Here is a 17,914-nt window from a genome sequence, read left to right on the forward strand (position 1 = left end):
ACCGCGACACACAATTTATTTTCTCCACAGCACCACTGCTCTCTGAAGTGGGCTTGTTTATTCATCCGTTTACTTTTATTGTCTGTCACCCCCTCCCAAATCTGTGAGTACAGGAATCTGACTGTCTTGCTTGGCTCTCCCTCCCCGGAGCCTGGAACGGGGCCTGACACCTAGTAGAAGCTCAAGAAATATGTGGAAGCAATGAAGGAATCCAGGGAATCAAAGCTCAGCCACAGCTGTGCGTTGGCTGCCCCTCTCCCAACCCAAGCCCTTTATCAGGGAACCACCTCTGATCAAATTAGAAAATGGTTTCCCTTAGGCCCAAGTGCACTCGGCTGAAATGGGTGAGACCATGGGTGCCTTAAAGGAGTGACCCCATTTTGTCCACGCTCTAGTTTGCACTCAGGCTGCTTTGTGGAACCAACCACCCAAGCCACAAGGCGACCTGTGTTCTCCCTGGTGGGGCCAGTGCTCAGGAGACCTTGTAGCCAAGAGATACCATTCTCTCAAATATTTACCAGGCCCTGCCCTCGGAACTGGGTGGCAAGAAACCTCCACTGAGGGAGAACTCTAATGCACCGACACGGGTGATCCCTGAGGCTGCACCCAGGTCACGGGCACAGGTGTGCTGGTTGACTGGTGATGTCTGCGGGGGGAGCACAGAAGCTCTGGGGCCTGAATGCAGAAGCGCCTCACCTGACGTGATGGCGGCCTCCCTCCTTAAGTTCTCGGCCTCGTGCTTCAGGGAGGTGATTTCTAATTTTCTCTCAGACAGGGTCTGGCACAGCACCTGGTTGTAGCCTTGCTGTAGGGCACTGATCTGTGGAAGGAGGCAACACACAGTCAGAGGGGGCCAGCCAGGCCTGCAGGACACGCCGGTACTTCTCCAACGTTGGGCAAAGAGTCGGGTTGATCTTGGATCGGGGTGTTGGGGAAACCAAGGTTTTCAGTTGTCACTAGTGGAAGGGGCAGGAGGGGCCTGTTCCTTCAGTGACCACCATGTCATCGGTGCTCAAGACACGGACCTTATCTTTGTGGCCACCCAGGGGCTCCGGTGCTGCTGTCTTCCTATGACCTGTGGGTTTTCAGCCATAAATAGACCAGCTGTTGGTTCCAGATCATCCAGCACTGACTGGATGCACAGCCAAGTTCAAGAGCCGGGAGCAGGTTATGAAATGAATTCCCTCTAATGAGAATAGAGGGTAGTTTACACCTCACAGAACACTCCAGAGTTTACAAAGCCCGTTCACACATGCTACACTGATACTCGTCACAGCGTTGCTGAAGCCTGACGTTCCCATTAATGTGCCCATTTTGCAAGGGAGCCAGGTTGAGACTCAGAGAGGTTAGGCCCCCTGCTCGGGATCACGCGGCTGGTCAGACGTGGAGTCTGATTCAAACCCAGTCTTTAGTTGCCTGGTTCCTCCTTCCCAGGTGGCTCTAGGAATGAGCGTGAGAAGTTGGAGGCTGTAAAGCATGGCATGGACTCGGGAGCCGGACTGTGGCCTTCAAGTCCTGTCTCTGCCAGTTAACGGGCTTTGTGAACACAAGGAGGACACCATATTCTGTTTCCTTTTGTTCAGTCTGTACGCGGGGTGATGGTAGTCCCAACCTGATAGGATTGTTAGAAGTATTTTAGTAAGTTAGCATGTGTACAAGTGATCAGATCATGCCTGGCACACGGCACAGGGGGATGAGCTGTGATGGTCCTCTCCTCTGACTACCCACGCGGTGTTTTTTTTCTTTTGTTTTGGGTTTATTTTGGGTTTTTTTCAGTACGCAGGCCTCTCACTGTTGTGGCCTCTCCCGTTGCGGAGCACAGGCTCTGGTCGCGCAGGCTCAGCAGCCATGGCTCACGGGCAGAGCCGCTCCGCGGCATGTGGGATCTTCCCGGACCGGGGCACGAACCCGTGTCCCCTGCATCGGCAGGTGGACTCTCAACCACTGCGCCACCAGGGAAGCCCTCACAGGGTGTTTTAGCTTCAGCTTCCCTCGTCCGTCTCTGGGGAAGGTAGTTGGTAATCTTTATGTGTGCATTTGTAAGCCTTGCCAGGCTCACTTAAACGCCAGTGTGGTTGTTATTAAGCGCAAATACAGGGGCGTCCCTGGTGATGCAGTGGGTGAGAGTCCGCCTGCCGATGCAGGGGACGCGGGTTCGTGCCCCGTTCCGGGAAGATCCAACATGCCGCGGTGCGGCTGGGTCTGTGGGCCGTGGCCGCCGAGCCTGCGCGTCCGGAGCCTGTGCTCCGCAATGGGAGAGACCACAACAGTGAGAGGCATGTGTACCACAAAAAAAAAAAAAAAAAACAGGAAATACAGGAATCGTGGGTGGGAGCACCACAGGCCGGCTCTATCTATGGCTGCTGTGAGCACCCTCTAAGTCCATGGCTCTGAGCCCCCTCAAGGGCGGTCTCCCCTCCAGGGGTCTAGGTCTACACGTGGGGTGCGGAAGGCTCTCCATCAAATGCAACGTTGGTAAGGGCCCGAAAGTAGCTGCCAGGCCTCGGCCTCCACAGAGCAGGTACCTGAGAGGCCAGGAAAGAGAGCTGGGCCGGGAACACCCTCCCTCTCGGTTTGATGTGGCCAGACTGCTTGTTCTGAGTGGCCCGGACTTCCCCACCTCAAGGTGCACTGTGGGCCTTTGCCCTGTGATTTTTCAGATGTCAGGCCTCAGTACTCCACAGGGACACGTTTATTGGGGCATAAATGCCACGCAATCCGTAGACAGGACAAGAACTACCTTGTTGTTTTGTTTTGTTTTGTTTTGTTTTTTGCTGTACGCGGGCTTCTCACTGTTGTGGCCTCTCCCGTTGCGGAGCACAGGCTCCGGACGTGCAGGCTCAGTGGTCATGGCCCACGGGCCCAGCCGCTCCGCAGCATGTGGGATCTTCCCGGACCGGGGCACGAACCTGCGTCCCCTGCATCGGCAGGCGGACTGTGAACCACTGCACCACCAGGGAAGCCCCACTAGCTTGTTTTGATAGATCAAAACGGAAGTGACAAGGAGAAGGATGTAATTTCTTTTCTTTTTTTAAAAATAAATTTTATTTATTTATTTATTTATTTTTGGCTGCGTTGGGTCTTTGTTGCGGTGCATAGGCTTATTGCAGCGCCTTCTCTTGTTGCAGAGCATGGGCTCTAGGCGCACGGGCTTCAGTAGTTGTGGCACGAGGGCTCAGTAGTTGTGGCACACGGGCTTAGATGTTCCACGGCATGTGGGATCTTCCTGGACCAGGGCTCGGGCCCGTGTCCCCTGCACTGGCAGGCGGATTCCTAACCACTGTGCCACCAGGGAAGTCCTGGGTGCAATTTCTTTGTTTTCCTAAGGTAAGTTTGCCAGATTTAGGGGAGGAAAAAAGGATGTTCACTTAAAATAGGATTTCAGATAATGAATAATATTTCAGTGCAAATGTGTCCCATGCAATATTTGGGACACACACTAAAACGAAATTCTAAAATTCAAATTTAACTGGGTGTCCTTACTTTATCTGGCAACCCCACCCTAAGAGAGTTCCTAAACTTCAGTCATTCATATACCACTTTCACCATTTTTCCCATGTCTCTTGGCTAGCCCCACTATAATTTCTTAGCATTTTTCGTAGAAGCAGCTCCCTTTTTAAACTTAAAAACGTGCATTAAATTAAAAATAACTGTTATAAGAGTAAATAGAGACTCAGTGTCTTAAATAAAAATAATCCCTCCAAAAGAAGAAATACAGGAATTTCCCTGTTTACCATCAGACCAGGTTGCAGGCATCACACTAAAGGGAAAAAAAAAAAAAAAAAAAAAGATTGGGGGGAGGTGGTGGGCATGCCCAGGTAATGGAGTTCGGGCGTGCTGATATGGCCACCAGATGGCGGTCACAGCCTTTGGTCTTGGTTTGTGTCCTTGGAAATCTTGTCATTATTACTCTGGTAGAGTTAACAGATACGTCAAGGTCTCACAAGTTTTCTGACTCGTTTCATGCACCAACATGGTTCAGAGTCTATGACATTTGGGGCAGTTACACTTATCTTTTCCCTGGGGCACCTGAGACATTATTGGGGGGGGTCTATGCTAGAAGTTGCGGGGACACAGGCCACTCTGACCCCCACTCTCCCCAAGGCTATACTTTTGCATGTTTGTGCTTTGGAAACTTTGAGTGAAACAATTCTTTCACATCTTACTTTTCTCTGTTGGGGGGAACTACAACTTTTCCATAAAAGGTCCTTGGAACACTGAAAGTGTTTGTAAGCTCTTCTCAGCTTAATGCTTTTATTTGCATGATACCAGAGATAGAACACACAGAGACAAACTTCCAGAATGGAAAACATATGTTCCTCTCTAAGACTCCAGTGGTTTTGACAGATTGAAAATATTTCAATCTGAGTGTCAGAGTTTTAGGATTTCGGATTGCTGGAAAACTCCAGAGAGTCTTCAAACCTCTTTGATACTTTTACTATCAAAATAAATATCCATATTGTTTGTAATGGCATAAATTCCAAGATGTTTAATGTCTGTTAAGCTGTGTAATAAAATGGGCACTGAATCATAAGAAAGTTAAGAGTGCTAGGAGGAGTGATTGTTTCAGGATGATAATTTGGCTTCTAATTAGCACAGGCATATAAGAGCACATGGAGGTAAGAATTTTCTAGTGATACTGTAGCAGATCGAAGATCTCTGAGAGCAAATCATTATGCACACACCTTCGGGGACCAGGGAAAACACATAAAGTAATCAGAACCATAAATCAACCTGCCATGTGGCTTATACTTCTGGTGGAATGCTCTGCAGGCAGTAGAATAGTTAAGAAACTAAAATGTCAGTGGATGAAACTCGATTTGAGTTCAAACGAATCGAGCCTCTGGTTCATATATGCCTTGCTATAAAATATTCTTCTTCAGTTATAAGTGAAGCTCCAGTGGTAGGGGAGGCAAGAGCATGATGCATCAGTGTAATTATTTCTAGATAATTTCTTTGTAAAAAAACATTTTTTCCCCCAGATATCGGCAGCCACTTTAAATAAAACTCAAATTGGGACCAGCTGATATTCAAAGATATGTGGAAATTATATAATATTCTATGTCAAATATATTTCAATTATTTAAAAAAAGGTATGTGGGGAATTGTCTGGCAGTCCAGTGGTTAGGACTCTGTGCTTCCACTGCTGGAGGCCTGGGTTTGATCTCTGGTCAGGGAACTAAGATCCTGCAAGCCGCGTGGTATGGCCAAAAATAAAAAAGGTATGTGGGAATAATTCAGCCTCATCCATGTACCTGAAAAAGACATGTCATTTTCTCAGGAAAGCTCTGAAATGGGAGAATAACTGAAAGGAATATTTCAGCAAAATTGGGTTCAGTTCAAGAAAAAGATGCTCATTAATGTGTCAGCTACATGTCAAGGTAGCTGTTTGCACTAATAATTCCTACAGGACCTGTTACTTTCCTTGTTTTTTCAAAACCAGGTTTGAAGGAGAGTCATTAGTTCCTTTAAATATTAGAGCATGTATTTGTTGACTTGTTTATTCTGTCTCCCTCACTAGAGCATAACAGGGGGAAGGATCATGTCTGTCTTGTTCTCTGCTGAATTCTCAGAGCCTGGAAGAGGGCATGGCACGGGATAGGCCCCCCAAAATATTTCTTTGGATTAATGGACGGATGGATGGATGGATGAATAAAGAACAAACAAACAGACACGGTCCTAACAGAGTTCTAGAAGGTTACTGGGCCCAACCTTTGCCTTCATGGAGCTTACAGTTTCCTGCTAGAATCTCCTAGGTTCACCATACACAATCTGTGTCCTTTCTAGAGCACCATTTCTAGGATTGAAACTGTGTACCTAGAATCGGTTACAGAGGGAAAGACAGTAAACAGAGAACAAGAGAACAAAGGCCCCCAAGCATTGACTACGGTTTTTTTTTTCCTCTCTCCTTTTTTAAAATGTTTATTTATTTATTTATATTTTTCTTATTAGTCACCCATTTTATACACATCAGTGTATACATGTAAATCCCAATCTCTCAATTCATCATACCACCACCCCCACCCCCTGCCACTTTCCCCCCTTGGTGTCCATACGTTTGTTCTCTACATGTGTGTCTCAATTTCTGCTCTGCAAATTGGTTCATCTTTACCATTTTTCTAGGTTCCACACATATGCGTTAATATACGATATTTGTTCTTCTCTTTCTGACTTACTTCACTCTGTATGGCAGTCTCTAGATGCATCCACGTCTCTACAAATGACCCAATTTTGTTCCTTTTTATGGCTGAGTAATATTCCATTGTATATATGTACCACTTCCTCTTTAACCATTCGTCCGTCGATGGGCATTTAGGTTGCTTCCATGATCTGGCTATTGTAAATAGTACTGCAATGAACATTGGGGTGCATGTGGCTTTTTGAATTATGGTTTTCTCTGGGTATATGCCCAGTAGTGGGATTGCTGGGTCCTATGGTAATTCTATTTTTAGTTTTTTAAGGAACCTCCATACTGTTCTCCATAGTGGCTGTATCAATTTATATTCCCACCAACAGTGCAAGAGGGTCCCCTTTTCTCCACACCTTCTCCAGCATTTGTTGTTTGTAGATTTTCTGATGATGCCCATTCTAACTGGTGTGAGCTGATACCTCATTGCAGTTTTGATTTGCATTTCTCTAATAATTAATGATGTTGAGCAGCTTTTCATGTGCTTCTTGGCCAGCGGTATATCTTCTTTGGAGAAACGTCTATTTAGGTATTCTGCACATTTTTGGATTGGGTTGTTTGTTTTTTTAATATTGAGCTGCATGAGCTCTTTATATATTTTGGATATTAATCATTTGTCAGTTGCTTCCTTTGCAAATATTTTCCCCCAGTCTGAGGGTTGTCTCTTCATCCTGTTTATGGTTTCCTTTGCTGTGCAAAAGCTTTGAAGTTTCATTAGGTCCCATTTGTTTATTTTTGTATTTATTTCCATTACTCTAGGAAGTGGATCAAAAAATATCTTGCTGTGATTTATGTCAAAGAGTGTTCTTCCTATGTTTTCCTCTAAGAATTTTAGAGTGTCTGGTCTTACATTTAGGTCTCTAATCCGTTTTGAGTTTATTTTTGTGTATGGCGTTAGGGAGTGTTCTAATTTCATTCTTTTACATGTAGCTGTCCAGTTTTCCCATCACCACTTATTGAAGAGACTCTCTTTTCTCCACTGTATATCCTTGACTCCTTTGTCATAGATTAGTTGACCATAGGTGTGTGGGTTTATCTCTGGGCTTTCTATTCTGTTCCATTGACCTATATTTCTGTTTTTGTGCCAGTACCATATTGTCTTGATTACTGTGGCTTTGTAGTATAGGCTGAAGTTAGGGAGTCTGATTCCTCCAGCTCCGTTTTTTTCCCTCAAGACTGCTTTGGCTATTCGGGGTCTTTTGTGTCTCCACACAAATTTTAAGCTTTTTTGTTCTAGTTCTCTAAAAAATGCCATTGGTAATTTGATAGGGATTGCATTGAATCTGTAGATTGCTTTGGGTAGTAGAGTCATTTTCACAATATTGATGCTTCCAATCCAAGAACATGGTATATCTCTCCATCTGTTGCTATCATCTTTAATTGCTTTCATCAGTGTCTTACAGTTTTCTGCATACAGGTCTTTGTCTCCCTAGGTAGGTTTATTCCTAGGTATTGTATTTTTTGGTTGCAGTGGTACATGAGAGTGTTTCCTTAATTTCTCTTTCAGATTTTTCATCATTAGTGTATAGGAATGCAAGAGATTTCTGTGCATTCATTTTGTGTCCTGCAACTTTACCAAGTTCATTGATTAGCTCTCGTAGATTTCTGGTGGCATCTTTAGGATTCTCTCTGTAGAGTATCCTGTCATCTGCAAACAGTGACAGTTTTACTTCTTCTTTTTCAATTTGGATTCCTTTTATTGCTTTTTCTTCACTGATTGCTGTGGCTAGGACTTCCAAAACTATGTTGAAGAATAGTAGTGAGAGTGGACATCCTTGTCTTGTTCCTGATCTTAGAGGAAATGTTTTCAGTTTTTCACCATTGAGAATGATGTTTGCTGTGGCTTTGTCATATATGGCCTTTACTATGGTGAAGTAGGTTCCCTCTATGCCCACTTTCTGGAGAGTTTTTATCATAAATCAGAGTTGAATTTTGTCAAAAGCTTTTTCTGCATCCATTGAGATGATCATATGGTTTTTCTTTTTCAATTTTTTAATATGGTGTATCACATTGATTGATTTGCATATATTGAAGAATCGTTGCCTCTTTGGGATAAATCCCACTTGATCATGGTGTATGATCCTTTTAATGTGTTGTTGGATTCTGTTTGCTAGTACTTTGTTGAGGATTTTTGCATCTATATTCATCAGTGATATTGGTCTGTAATTTTCTGTTTTTGTAGTATCTTTGTCTGGTTTTGGTATCAGGGTGATGGTGGCCTCAGAGAATGAGTTTGGGAGTGTTCCTTCCTCTGCAATTTTTTGGAAGAGTTTGAGAAAGATGGGTGTTAGCTCGTCTCTAAATGTTTGATAGCATTCACCTGTGAAGCCTTCTGGTCCTGGACTTCTGTTTGTTGGAAGATTTTTAATCACAGTTTCAATTTCATTACTTGTGATTGGTCTGTTCATATTTTCTATTTCTTCCTGGTTCAGACTTGAAAGGTTATAACTTTCTAAGAATTTGTTCATGTCTTCCAGGTTGTCCATTTTATTGGCATAGAGTTGCTTGTAGTTGTCTCTTAGGATGCTTTGTATTTCTGCGGTGTCTGTTGTAACTTCTTTTTCCTTTCTAATTTTATTGATTTGAGTCCTCTCCCTCGTTTTGTTGATGAGTCTGGATAATGGTTTATCAATTTTGTTTAACTTCTCAAAGAACCAGCTTTTAGTTTTATTGATCTTTGCTATTGTTTTCTTTGTTTCTATTTCATTTATTTCTGCTCTGATCTTTATGATTTCTTTCCTTCTGTTAACTTTGGGTTTTGTTTGTTCTTCTTTCTCTAGTTCCTTTAGGTGTAACGTTAGATTGTTTATTTAAGATTTTTCTTGTTTCTTGAGGTAGGCTTGTATAGCTATGAACTTCCCTCTTAGAACTATGGGATGCTTTTGTTGCATCCCATAGGTTTTGGATCATCGTGTTTTCATTGTCATTTGTCTCAAGGTATTTTTTGATTTCCTCTTTGATTTCTTCAGTGATCTCTTGGTTATTTAGTAACATACTGTTTAGCCTCTATGTGTTTCTGTTTTTTACAGGTTTTCCCCTGTAATTCATTTCTAATCTCATAGCGTTGTGGTCAGAAAAGATGCTTGATATGATTTTAATTTTCTTAAATTTCCTGAGGCTTGATTTGTGACCCAAGACGTGATCTATCCTGGAAAATGTTCCGTGCGCACTTGAGAAGAAAGTGTAATCTGCTGTTTTAGGATGGAATGTCCTACAAATATTAATTAAATCTATCTGGTCTATTGTGTCATTTAAAGCTTGTGTTTCCTTATTAATTTTCTCTTTGGATGATCTGTCCATTGGTGTAAGTGAGGTGTTCAAGTCTCCCACTATTATTGTGTTACTGTTGATTTCCTCTTTTAGAGCTGTTAGTGATTGCCTTTTGTATTGAGGTGTTCCTATGTTGGGTGCATATATATTTATAATTGTTATATCTTCCTCTTGGATTGATCCCTTGATCATTACGTAGTGTCCTTCCTTGTCTCTTGTAACATTCTTTATTTTAAAGTGTATTTTACCTGATATGAGTATTGCTACTCCAGCTTTCCTTTGATTTCCATTTGCATGGAATATCTTTTTCCATCCCCTCACTTTCAGTCTGTATGTGTCCCTAGGTCTGAAGTGGGTCGCCTGGAGACAGCATATAGATGGGTCTTGTTTTTGTATCCTTTCAGCAACCCTGTGTCTTTTGGTTGGAGCATTTGATCCATTCACGTTTACGGTAATTATCGATATGTGTGTTTCTATGACCATTTTCTTAATTGTTTTGGGTTTGTTTTTGTAGGTCCTTTTCTTCTCTTGTGTTTCCCACTTAGAGAAGTTCCTTTAACATTTGTTGTAGAGCTGGTTTGGTGGTGCTCAATTCTCTTAGCTTTTGCTTGTCTGTCAAGCTTTTGATTTCTCCATCGAATCTCAATGAGATCCTTGCTGGGTAGAGTAATCTTGGTTGTAGGTTCTTCCCTTTCATCACTTTAAGTATATCATGCCACTCCCTTCTGGCTTGTAGAGTTTCTGCTGAGAAATCAGCTGTTAACCTTCTGGGAGTTCCCTTGTATGTTATTTGTCATTTTTCCCTTGCTGCTGTCAATAATTTTTCTTTAATTTTTGCCAAGTTGATTACTATGTGTCTCGGTGTGTTTCTCCTTGGGTTTCTCCTGTATGGGACTCTCTCTGCTTCCTGGACTTGGGTGGCTATTTCCTTTCCAATGTTAGGGAAGTTTTTGACTATAATCTCTTCAATATCTTCTCGGGTCCTTTCTCTCTCTCTTCTCCTTCTGGGACCCGTATAATGTGAACGTTGTTGTGTTTAATGTTGTCCCAGAGGTCTCTTAAGCTGTCTTCATTTCTTTTCATTCTTTTTTCTTTATTCTGTTCCGCAGCAGTGAATTCCACCATTCTGTCTTCCAGGTCACTTATCCGTTCTTTTGCCTCAGTTATTCTATTGATTCCTTCTAGTGTGTTTATTTTTTCAGTTATTGTATTCTTCATCTCTATTTGTTTGTTCTTGAATTCTTCTGGATCTTTGTTAAACATTTCTTGCATCTTCTCGATCTTTGCCTCCATTCTTTTTCTGAGGTCCAGAATCATCTTCACTATCATTATTCTGAATTCTTTTTCTGGAAGGTTGCCTATCTCCATTTCATTTAGTTGTTTTCTGGGGTTTTACCTTGTTCCTTCATCTGTTACATAGCCCTCTGCCTTTTCATCTTTTCTGTCTTTCTGTGAATATTGTTTTTGTTTCACAAGCTGCAGGATTGTAGTTCTTCTTGTTGCTGCTGTCTGCCCTCTGGTGGATGAGGCTATCTAAGAGGCTTGTGGAAGTTTCCTGATAGGAGGGACTGGTGGTGGGTAGAGCTGGCTGTGGCATTGGTAGGCAGAGCTCAGTAAAACTTTAATCTGCTTGTCTGCTGATGGGTGGGTCTGGGTTCCCTCCCTGTTAGTTGTTTGGCCTGAAGTGACCCAACACTGGAGCCTACCCAGGCTCTTTGGTGGAGCTAATGGCAGACTCTGGGAGGGCTCATGCCAAGGAATACTTCCCAGAACTTCTGCTGCCAGTGCCCTTGTCCCTTGGTGAGCCACAGCTGTCCCCTGCCTCTGCAGGAGACCCACCAACACTAGCAGGTAGATCTGGTTCAGTCTCCTAGGGGGGTCACTGCTCCTTCCCCTGGGTCCCAATGCACACACTACTTTGTGTGTGCCCTCCAAGAGTGGAATCGCTCTTTCCCCCAGTCCTGCCAAAGTCCTGCAATCAAATCCCACTAGCCTTCAAAGTCTGAGTCTCTAGGAATTCCTCCTCCCATTGCTGGACCCCCAGGTTGGGAAGCCCGACGTGGGGCTCAGAACCTTCACTCCAGTGGGTGGACTTCTGTGGTATAAGTGTTCTCCAGTTTGTGAGTCACCCACCCAGCAGTGATGGGACTTGATTTCATTGGGATTGCGCCCCTCCTACTGTCTCATTGCGCCTTCTCCTTTGTCTTTGCATGTGGGGTATCTTTTTTGGTGAGTTCCAGTGTCTTCCTGTCGAAGATTGTTCAGCAGTTAGTTGTGATTCCAGTGTTCTCGAAAGAGGGAGTGAGAGCATGTCCTTCTACTCCGCCATGTTGAACCAAATCTGACTACGGTTTTAAGCAGAATTATGCACTGAGGCCAAAATTCATCAATGACCAATTGCTTTTTTATCAACTTTGTTGAGATATAATTTATGTACAAGATCAGTGGCCAATTTTAAAGTAGTTCTTTAAAACTTAAAAAAATTTTTTTTTTCTTTTGGATTTAGTTTCAGGAGGAAGGAAGTTGACTGGTAAATCCAGACATTCTGGGTGGAGATTTTTTGGTGAAATTCCCTATAAATGAACCAGCAGCTGCCTTCAGGGTGTGATAAAGGCCTCAGTGTTTGGAACACTGTGGGGTTCCTTCTCCCCACCTCCAGCTCTTTCTGGCTGGGTCCGGGTGGGTGTGAGAAGTGGTCACTGAAGCGACAGGAGTTGGGTGGAAATGCAAAGCGGGTGTGAAAGCATGAGGTGTACAAGGTGGCAGAGCTGAGCCCAAATCACATCACTGCCTCTCACTTGCTGTGCAAGCTGTAACAAGCTCCTGGGCATCTCTGAGCGTGCCTCAGTCTCCTCATCTGTAGAATGGCATCTGTCAGAAGACTGAGGTTTAACTAGCTGATGAGGGGACTTCCCTCATGGTGCAGTGGTTAAGAATCCGCCTGCCAATGCAGGGGACAGGAGTTCGAGCCCTGGTCCAGGAAGATCCCACATGCTGTGGAGAAACTATGCCCGTGGGCCACAACTACTGAGCCTGCACTCTAGAGTCCGCGAGCCACAGCTACTGAAGCCCTCATGCTGCAACTACTGAAGCCCACGTGCCTAGAGCCCATGGTCTGCAGCAAGAGAAGCCACTGCAATGAGAAGCCCATGCACCACAGTGAAGAGTAGACCCTGCTCACTGCAACTAGAGAAAGCCCGTGCACAGCAACGAAGACCCAATGCAGCCATAAATAAATAAATTAAATAAATAAATTAAATAAATAAATAAATAAGCTAATGCACCCAAAGCACCTGCACCGGGGCCTGAACATGGTAGGCACTTAATCAAATCTAATATTGTTCTTACAAGGCTAGAAACTTGCCAACCCTGCACTCCCTGGAACTGTACTCCTCACCATGCTGTGCTGACTGCCCATTTCTAACTACCCGGGTGGTTCCCCCCAGGCTCTACCTGAGAGCTGTCACCCTGTGTTGTGACCCCAAGGCCCCGACCCACTTGTCTCTGAGCCCTACCTGGTTTTTCAAGCTCTGGATCTCTCTCTGTTGGGCATCGTCCTCTTCATGCAGAACCTGAAACTTGGGCGGGATCACCCTCTCCTTCTGCCTGGAGGCAGCTGTTTCCAACAGCTTCTGGCTCAGGTTGGCCACTTGGTTCTGCAGGCTTGCTATCACCGTGTCTTTGTATTTAGATTCAAGTTCGAAATCGGAGAGACGGCTGACTTCTTTTCCCAGCAGCTGAATTATTTCATCCTGGGTGGAGGCCAGATGGGAAATTTACTAGGTGTGGGTCTGGGTGTAAGGCTGAGCCCATTTAAAGAAAGACAGGAAAAATATGGTATCATTCTTTGGGAAGGTGAGGGCAGGCAGGGAGGGAAAAAGCAGACTTTCAAGGCTATCTCTGTCACTTGGAAAATCTCATAGAGACAAGAATTGGGTTAAAATGATGTACTTGTATATAGACTCCTGTAATGGATGTCTGTACCTCACAGGTACGGAAACTTTCCTTTCCCCGAGAATTAGACTTTCATATTAAGAACAACCATCCCACTTGGGAACTTTTGTTGCTACAAAGTTTACTTAGAATTTTTTCATTTACAATATTCAGCCTAGCACACTGGGGACCTAGGAAAGGTAGTTAGGAAAACAACATTCTGTTTGACCACATTCTGCTTATAATGAGGGTTATTTTTTTAACTTAAAACATTCTGAAATATTTGTTTTCCCTTTCCTCTCTTCTAATATTTCCAGCCTCTTTTGGCTATTCATGTATGAAATTTTTCCAGGTAACTCAATCTGGAAAGTAAATGAGACAGGAATAGTGATTTATTTGCATGGGCTCATATAAACATTCGGCTGGAAAAACAAAATTGCTGGTAGACTGTACCCACAGGTATAATTAACCCTGTCCTCCATCTCTCCATTGATAAAGCTCTGCAGCCAAAGAATTGGTTAGGTTTTCCAAAAAAGGAAAAAGAAATTCCCCCAAATTTCTCACTAGACGTTATCAATAAAATGTCAGAAAAACTGAAGAAGAAGAAGAAGAAGAAATTCCCCAGAGGCCTTTTCCAAAGCAGTCACAGGAGGAGGTAAACGGGCAATTTCTGGGCCAGCTCATTCCCAGGAGAGCCGTGCAGTCAGCCTCACGACCTGCTAGCTCCGTGACCTGGGGAAGGACAGGGTCTCGCTCATGAGAAAGCCTGTCTGACATTGCCAGCTGCTGCCAGGGGCCTTCCTTTGGGTCCTTGTGAAAGTTGGTGGCAAAACTTCAAGAGAGAGCATCAGACATATTCCCTACTCCTGGGCAGTTTCCCCTGTTTCACCCTGTTATGATCAGCCAGGTGCTTATTCATTTTTCATGCAACAAACATTCAACAGGCAGCAACTAAGTGCCAGGCCCCGTGCCAGTGCTGGAATATAAGAAGTTTGCAGAGGGCAGTGGACAGCTGTGGGTTCTGCTTTCCTGCTGAGGGTCCCCTTGCCCTTCTTGGAGGGAGTGTTCCTCCTTCCATTTGGTCTGGGTAGGACTGTCAGTCATGTGCCCTGCTCCTTCCTGTCCCACCTCCCCATGTGCATGTGGCCCAAGCTGGTCAATCAGAGATTTCACACATCGATTACAGAGGGAGAGGATCTTGCCTTCTTTTGGATCATGTAGGCTTGTTTGCCTGAGTTTGTCTTTTCTAACACACAAAGCCAGCCTTATGAAGAAAGCCAGACACTGAGGGAAACAGAGGGGAGAAGTTGGTAGTGGGGAGGTGTTCTGATGACATTATTCAAGCTCCTGGATCTAGCCATACCTGAAGCTAGTGGCCCTTTAAATTTTCCAATAAGATGAGCTAATCAATGCTCCCCCTCAAGCTAATTTGTTTATTGTCACTTGAAGGAGTCCTGGCAAGTCAGGGTATAAACGACTTATAAAGAGAAAGAATTATTTCTATTATAAAAAGAAAAAATGATAAATGGCTTATAAAAATTTTCTATAAATAGAAAAAATTATAGTGGTTGCACTATATTTCCAAGTTAAAATTGAGGCAAGTTGAGAAATGGCTACAAATACTTTGCAGTTTTGCCATCCAGTCTATTTCCCCACCCTCTAGTCTGGGCTGGCCCCGTGACTAGCTTTAACCAACGGAATGGAGTGGAAGTGATGCTGCATGATCTCCAGGCAAGTTCTTACAGGCTGTGCAGCTTCTGTTCTGGCCCCCTGGGAACCCCGAGACCACTGTGCTGTGATGAAAAACCACATGCACAAAGGGGCGCACCAGTCCAGGCGTCCTGGCTGAGGCCCTAGATGTGGGAAGGAGGCCAATGGAGACCGACAACCAACCTGGCCAAGCCAGCGGCTTACTGAGGCCGCATGAGTGAGGCCAGGGGACACGAGCAAAGGAACCTTCCAGGTCAACCCATAGATTCTGGGGAATAATGAATTGCTGTTGGAAGCCGCTAAGTTTTGGGATGGCTTGTTACACAGCGATAAATACAGAATCTGAGTGTGGCTTCTCGCCTTTCTGCAACATTTTTTCAGAGTCTGGTCCCAGGATGCCTGGGATGGAACCCCCTGCCTCCTGAAGGTTTGGATTTCCGTGTCTGACAAGAACCCCAGGTAGGTCTGCTCCTCACAAACTCTGAGGATTGCTGCAGGAGCAGGCCCTGGCCCTGAAGGAAAGCGAGGTATTATAGACTGCTTCTTTTAGAGTAACTTTCGAGTCGTGTCTAAGTGGGGAGAAATTGACCTGGGCCCTTCCCAGGATGGCTTGAATCCACCTGTTCTGCTCGCATCCCTGCTTTAAACCTCTCTGGTTCTTTAACGAGTCTCTCGGCCCACGCCTCCCTGACTTCAGGGCTCACGTCCTCCTGCAAGGAACGTGTTTTTGCATCACTGTTCCATCACTGAAGGTTGACCAAGTGATTACTGTGTGGGAGTTAGAAGTACCCGCTGAGAAGCTAACCAGACCTCGGTTTGAATCCTAACACTGCTCCTTGCACTGGGCAGCCTTGAACACATTACTGAACCTCTCTGAGATTCAGTTTCCTCATCTGCAAAGTGAGGGTGATAAAATCTATTTTGAAGATGGTGAAGATTAACAAGCTAATAAATGTCAAGTGCACAGGACATGGCCCAGCACACAGTAGGTGCTCAGTACCTTGTAGTTGTAGATGTTATTTGGGATAAAATGAGCAGTGGCCAAACCTGGCTGAATGTCTTGGGAGGAAGAGGTGGTTTCTTGGAAGTAGGAAAAAGGGACAGTCCTTGAGACACAGAGAACAAGAGGCAGTGGCAATCTCTCCATGGTCCCTCTTGCTGCTGTAGCTCTGTGCTTCCCCAAGACCCCTCACCTTATCGTGCTGGGACAGGTCCTGGTCCACAAAAATTTCTCTGTAGGGCCCTGTCCCAGGAATTTCCTCGGCCACTGATTGTTCCGACAGTTCCGCCGCGTTGGTCCACACTAACACACAAGGTCAACAGAGAATGCAGAGGAGACAGTGAGTTTCCCCAAAGTCTTAAAGAATATTTTCAGATTAACCTTCACATTCATGAGACTTATGCACTGAAAGCATTACAGGAGGACTGGAAAGGGTAAGAGCTGCCTCATTTCTCTTCCCCAGCATTAACTGCACTGATGCACTGTGGTGTGTCTCTTTCCAGACTTTTTTCTATGCCGCATAAGAGCTGATGACCTTGGGCAAGTCATTTGCTCTTTCTAAGCCTTAGTTTCCACATACATAATTTAGGATCACTGATAGTCTCTGCTATAAAGGGCTATCTGGAGATTAAATAGAATAATGATATAGAGCAGGGCTTGGCAAACTATGGCCCTGCGGCCAAATCTGGCCTTCTGCCTATTTTTGTAAATAAAGTTTTATTGCAACACAGCCACAGTGATTGATTTACATATTATTTATGGCTGCTTCCCAGCTACAGAGGCAGAGCTGAGTAGTTGCAGCAGAGACCATGTGACCCACAAGTACTAAAGTATTTACTATCTGGCTCTTTACAGGAAAAGTTTGCTGACCCCTCAGGTAGAGCATTTAGCACTAAACATTAGCTATATATTTTTTTATTGCAGCCATATCTTTTCAAAAAACAAAAATGCATTTACATGATAGAGATGCTTATCCAGCTTACTTTTCAGCTAACAATATCAAAAACATCTTCCCATGTCAGTATTTGAGGCTGTACTGGGTTCTTTTCAAGGGTAGCATTGGGGTCCATTGTACAAGTGTGCCAAACGTGTTTAACTAGGATCCACTTGACAGCCATTTAAGCTTTCCTATATTTTTTCTTATTTACCCCAGTATTACAAGGCCTTTTTATATGACTTTCAGGGATTATGGCATTGTGTTTGGGGACCCCACTCTGTATCACATCAGACATCTCGCAATTCACTCACATCAACACTGAATACACTTCTTTTTCTTGGTGTAGAAACGTTTGTCAAGATTTCTATAATTCTACGTGTGAGATCACTTGGGCCCAAGCAGCGTATTTTCAATTTCCAAGTGACTATGGTTTCTGGACAGTCACTGCACATTCTTATCTTCCTGTGAAGTGAGAAGCTGAACAAATTGTTTTCAGTGGTGATGGAACTTTAATGAGTCTTAACATCAATGATGGATGAAGCAGGCACTGTCATGTTTGTGGACATTCATCATTTATTCATTTTGCTTCTGCCTTTTTTATTTATGCATTTTAGAGTCAAAGATTCCTGCCCCCCAGCCAGGTCTCAAACCTGTTTGTGGACCCCAGAACCTCTAGTGGACATAGCTGATGGCCTGTGGTGCCCGGAGAATGCACAGCCTTGCGTGTTGAATGAACAGCCCTGGCCACAGTGGTTCCTGGGGCGCGAGGAACACAAGGGCCTGGAACTTCAGCAGCTGCCCATTTTCTCTCCCTCCACCTCCCCAACTAGGTCCATGATTAGAAAACTTTTATTTGAAGCTCACTGCCCCCATCTGA

General features: G+C 44.3%; 1 protein-coding gene and 1 pseudogene across 2 annotated transcripts in view; one reads left to right on the plus strand and one right to left on the minus strand.

Moving 5' to 3' along the window:
• Positions 1-17,914, plus strand: part of LOC308620770 (centrosomal protein of 78 kDa-like) — a 1,829,729-nt pseudogene that overhangs the window by 893,780 nt on the left and 918,035 nt on the right. The window lies entirely within an intron of this gene.
• LOC308620096 (forkhead-associated domain-containing protein 1-like) overlaps positions 1-17,914 on the minus strand; it is an 88,868-nt gene that overhangs the window by 26,632 nt on the left and 44,322 nt on the right. Inside the window, exons 4-6 of the mRNA XM_081239425.1 lie at positions 16,294-16,403; positions 12,973-13,209; positions 697-820 (exon numbers count right to left, since the gene is read on the minus strand). Of these exons, the coding sequence (XP_081095551.1) occupies positions 697-820; positions 12,973-13,209; positions 16,294-16,403 (471 nt within the window). The remainder of the gene's footprint in view (positions 1-696; positions 821-12,972; positions 13,210-16,293; positions 16,404-17,914) is intronic.

The sequence above is a fragment of the Mesoplodon bidens genome (genome assembly GCF_964165515.1).
Source record: "Mesoplodon bidens genome assembly, chromosome: 7".
Taxonomy (NCBI): Eukaryota; Metazoa; Chordata; class Mammalia; order Artiodactyla; family Ziphiidae; genus Mesoplodon; species Mesoplodon bidens.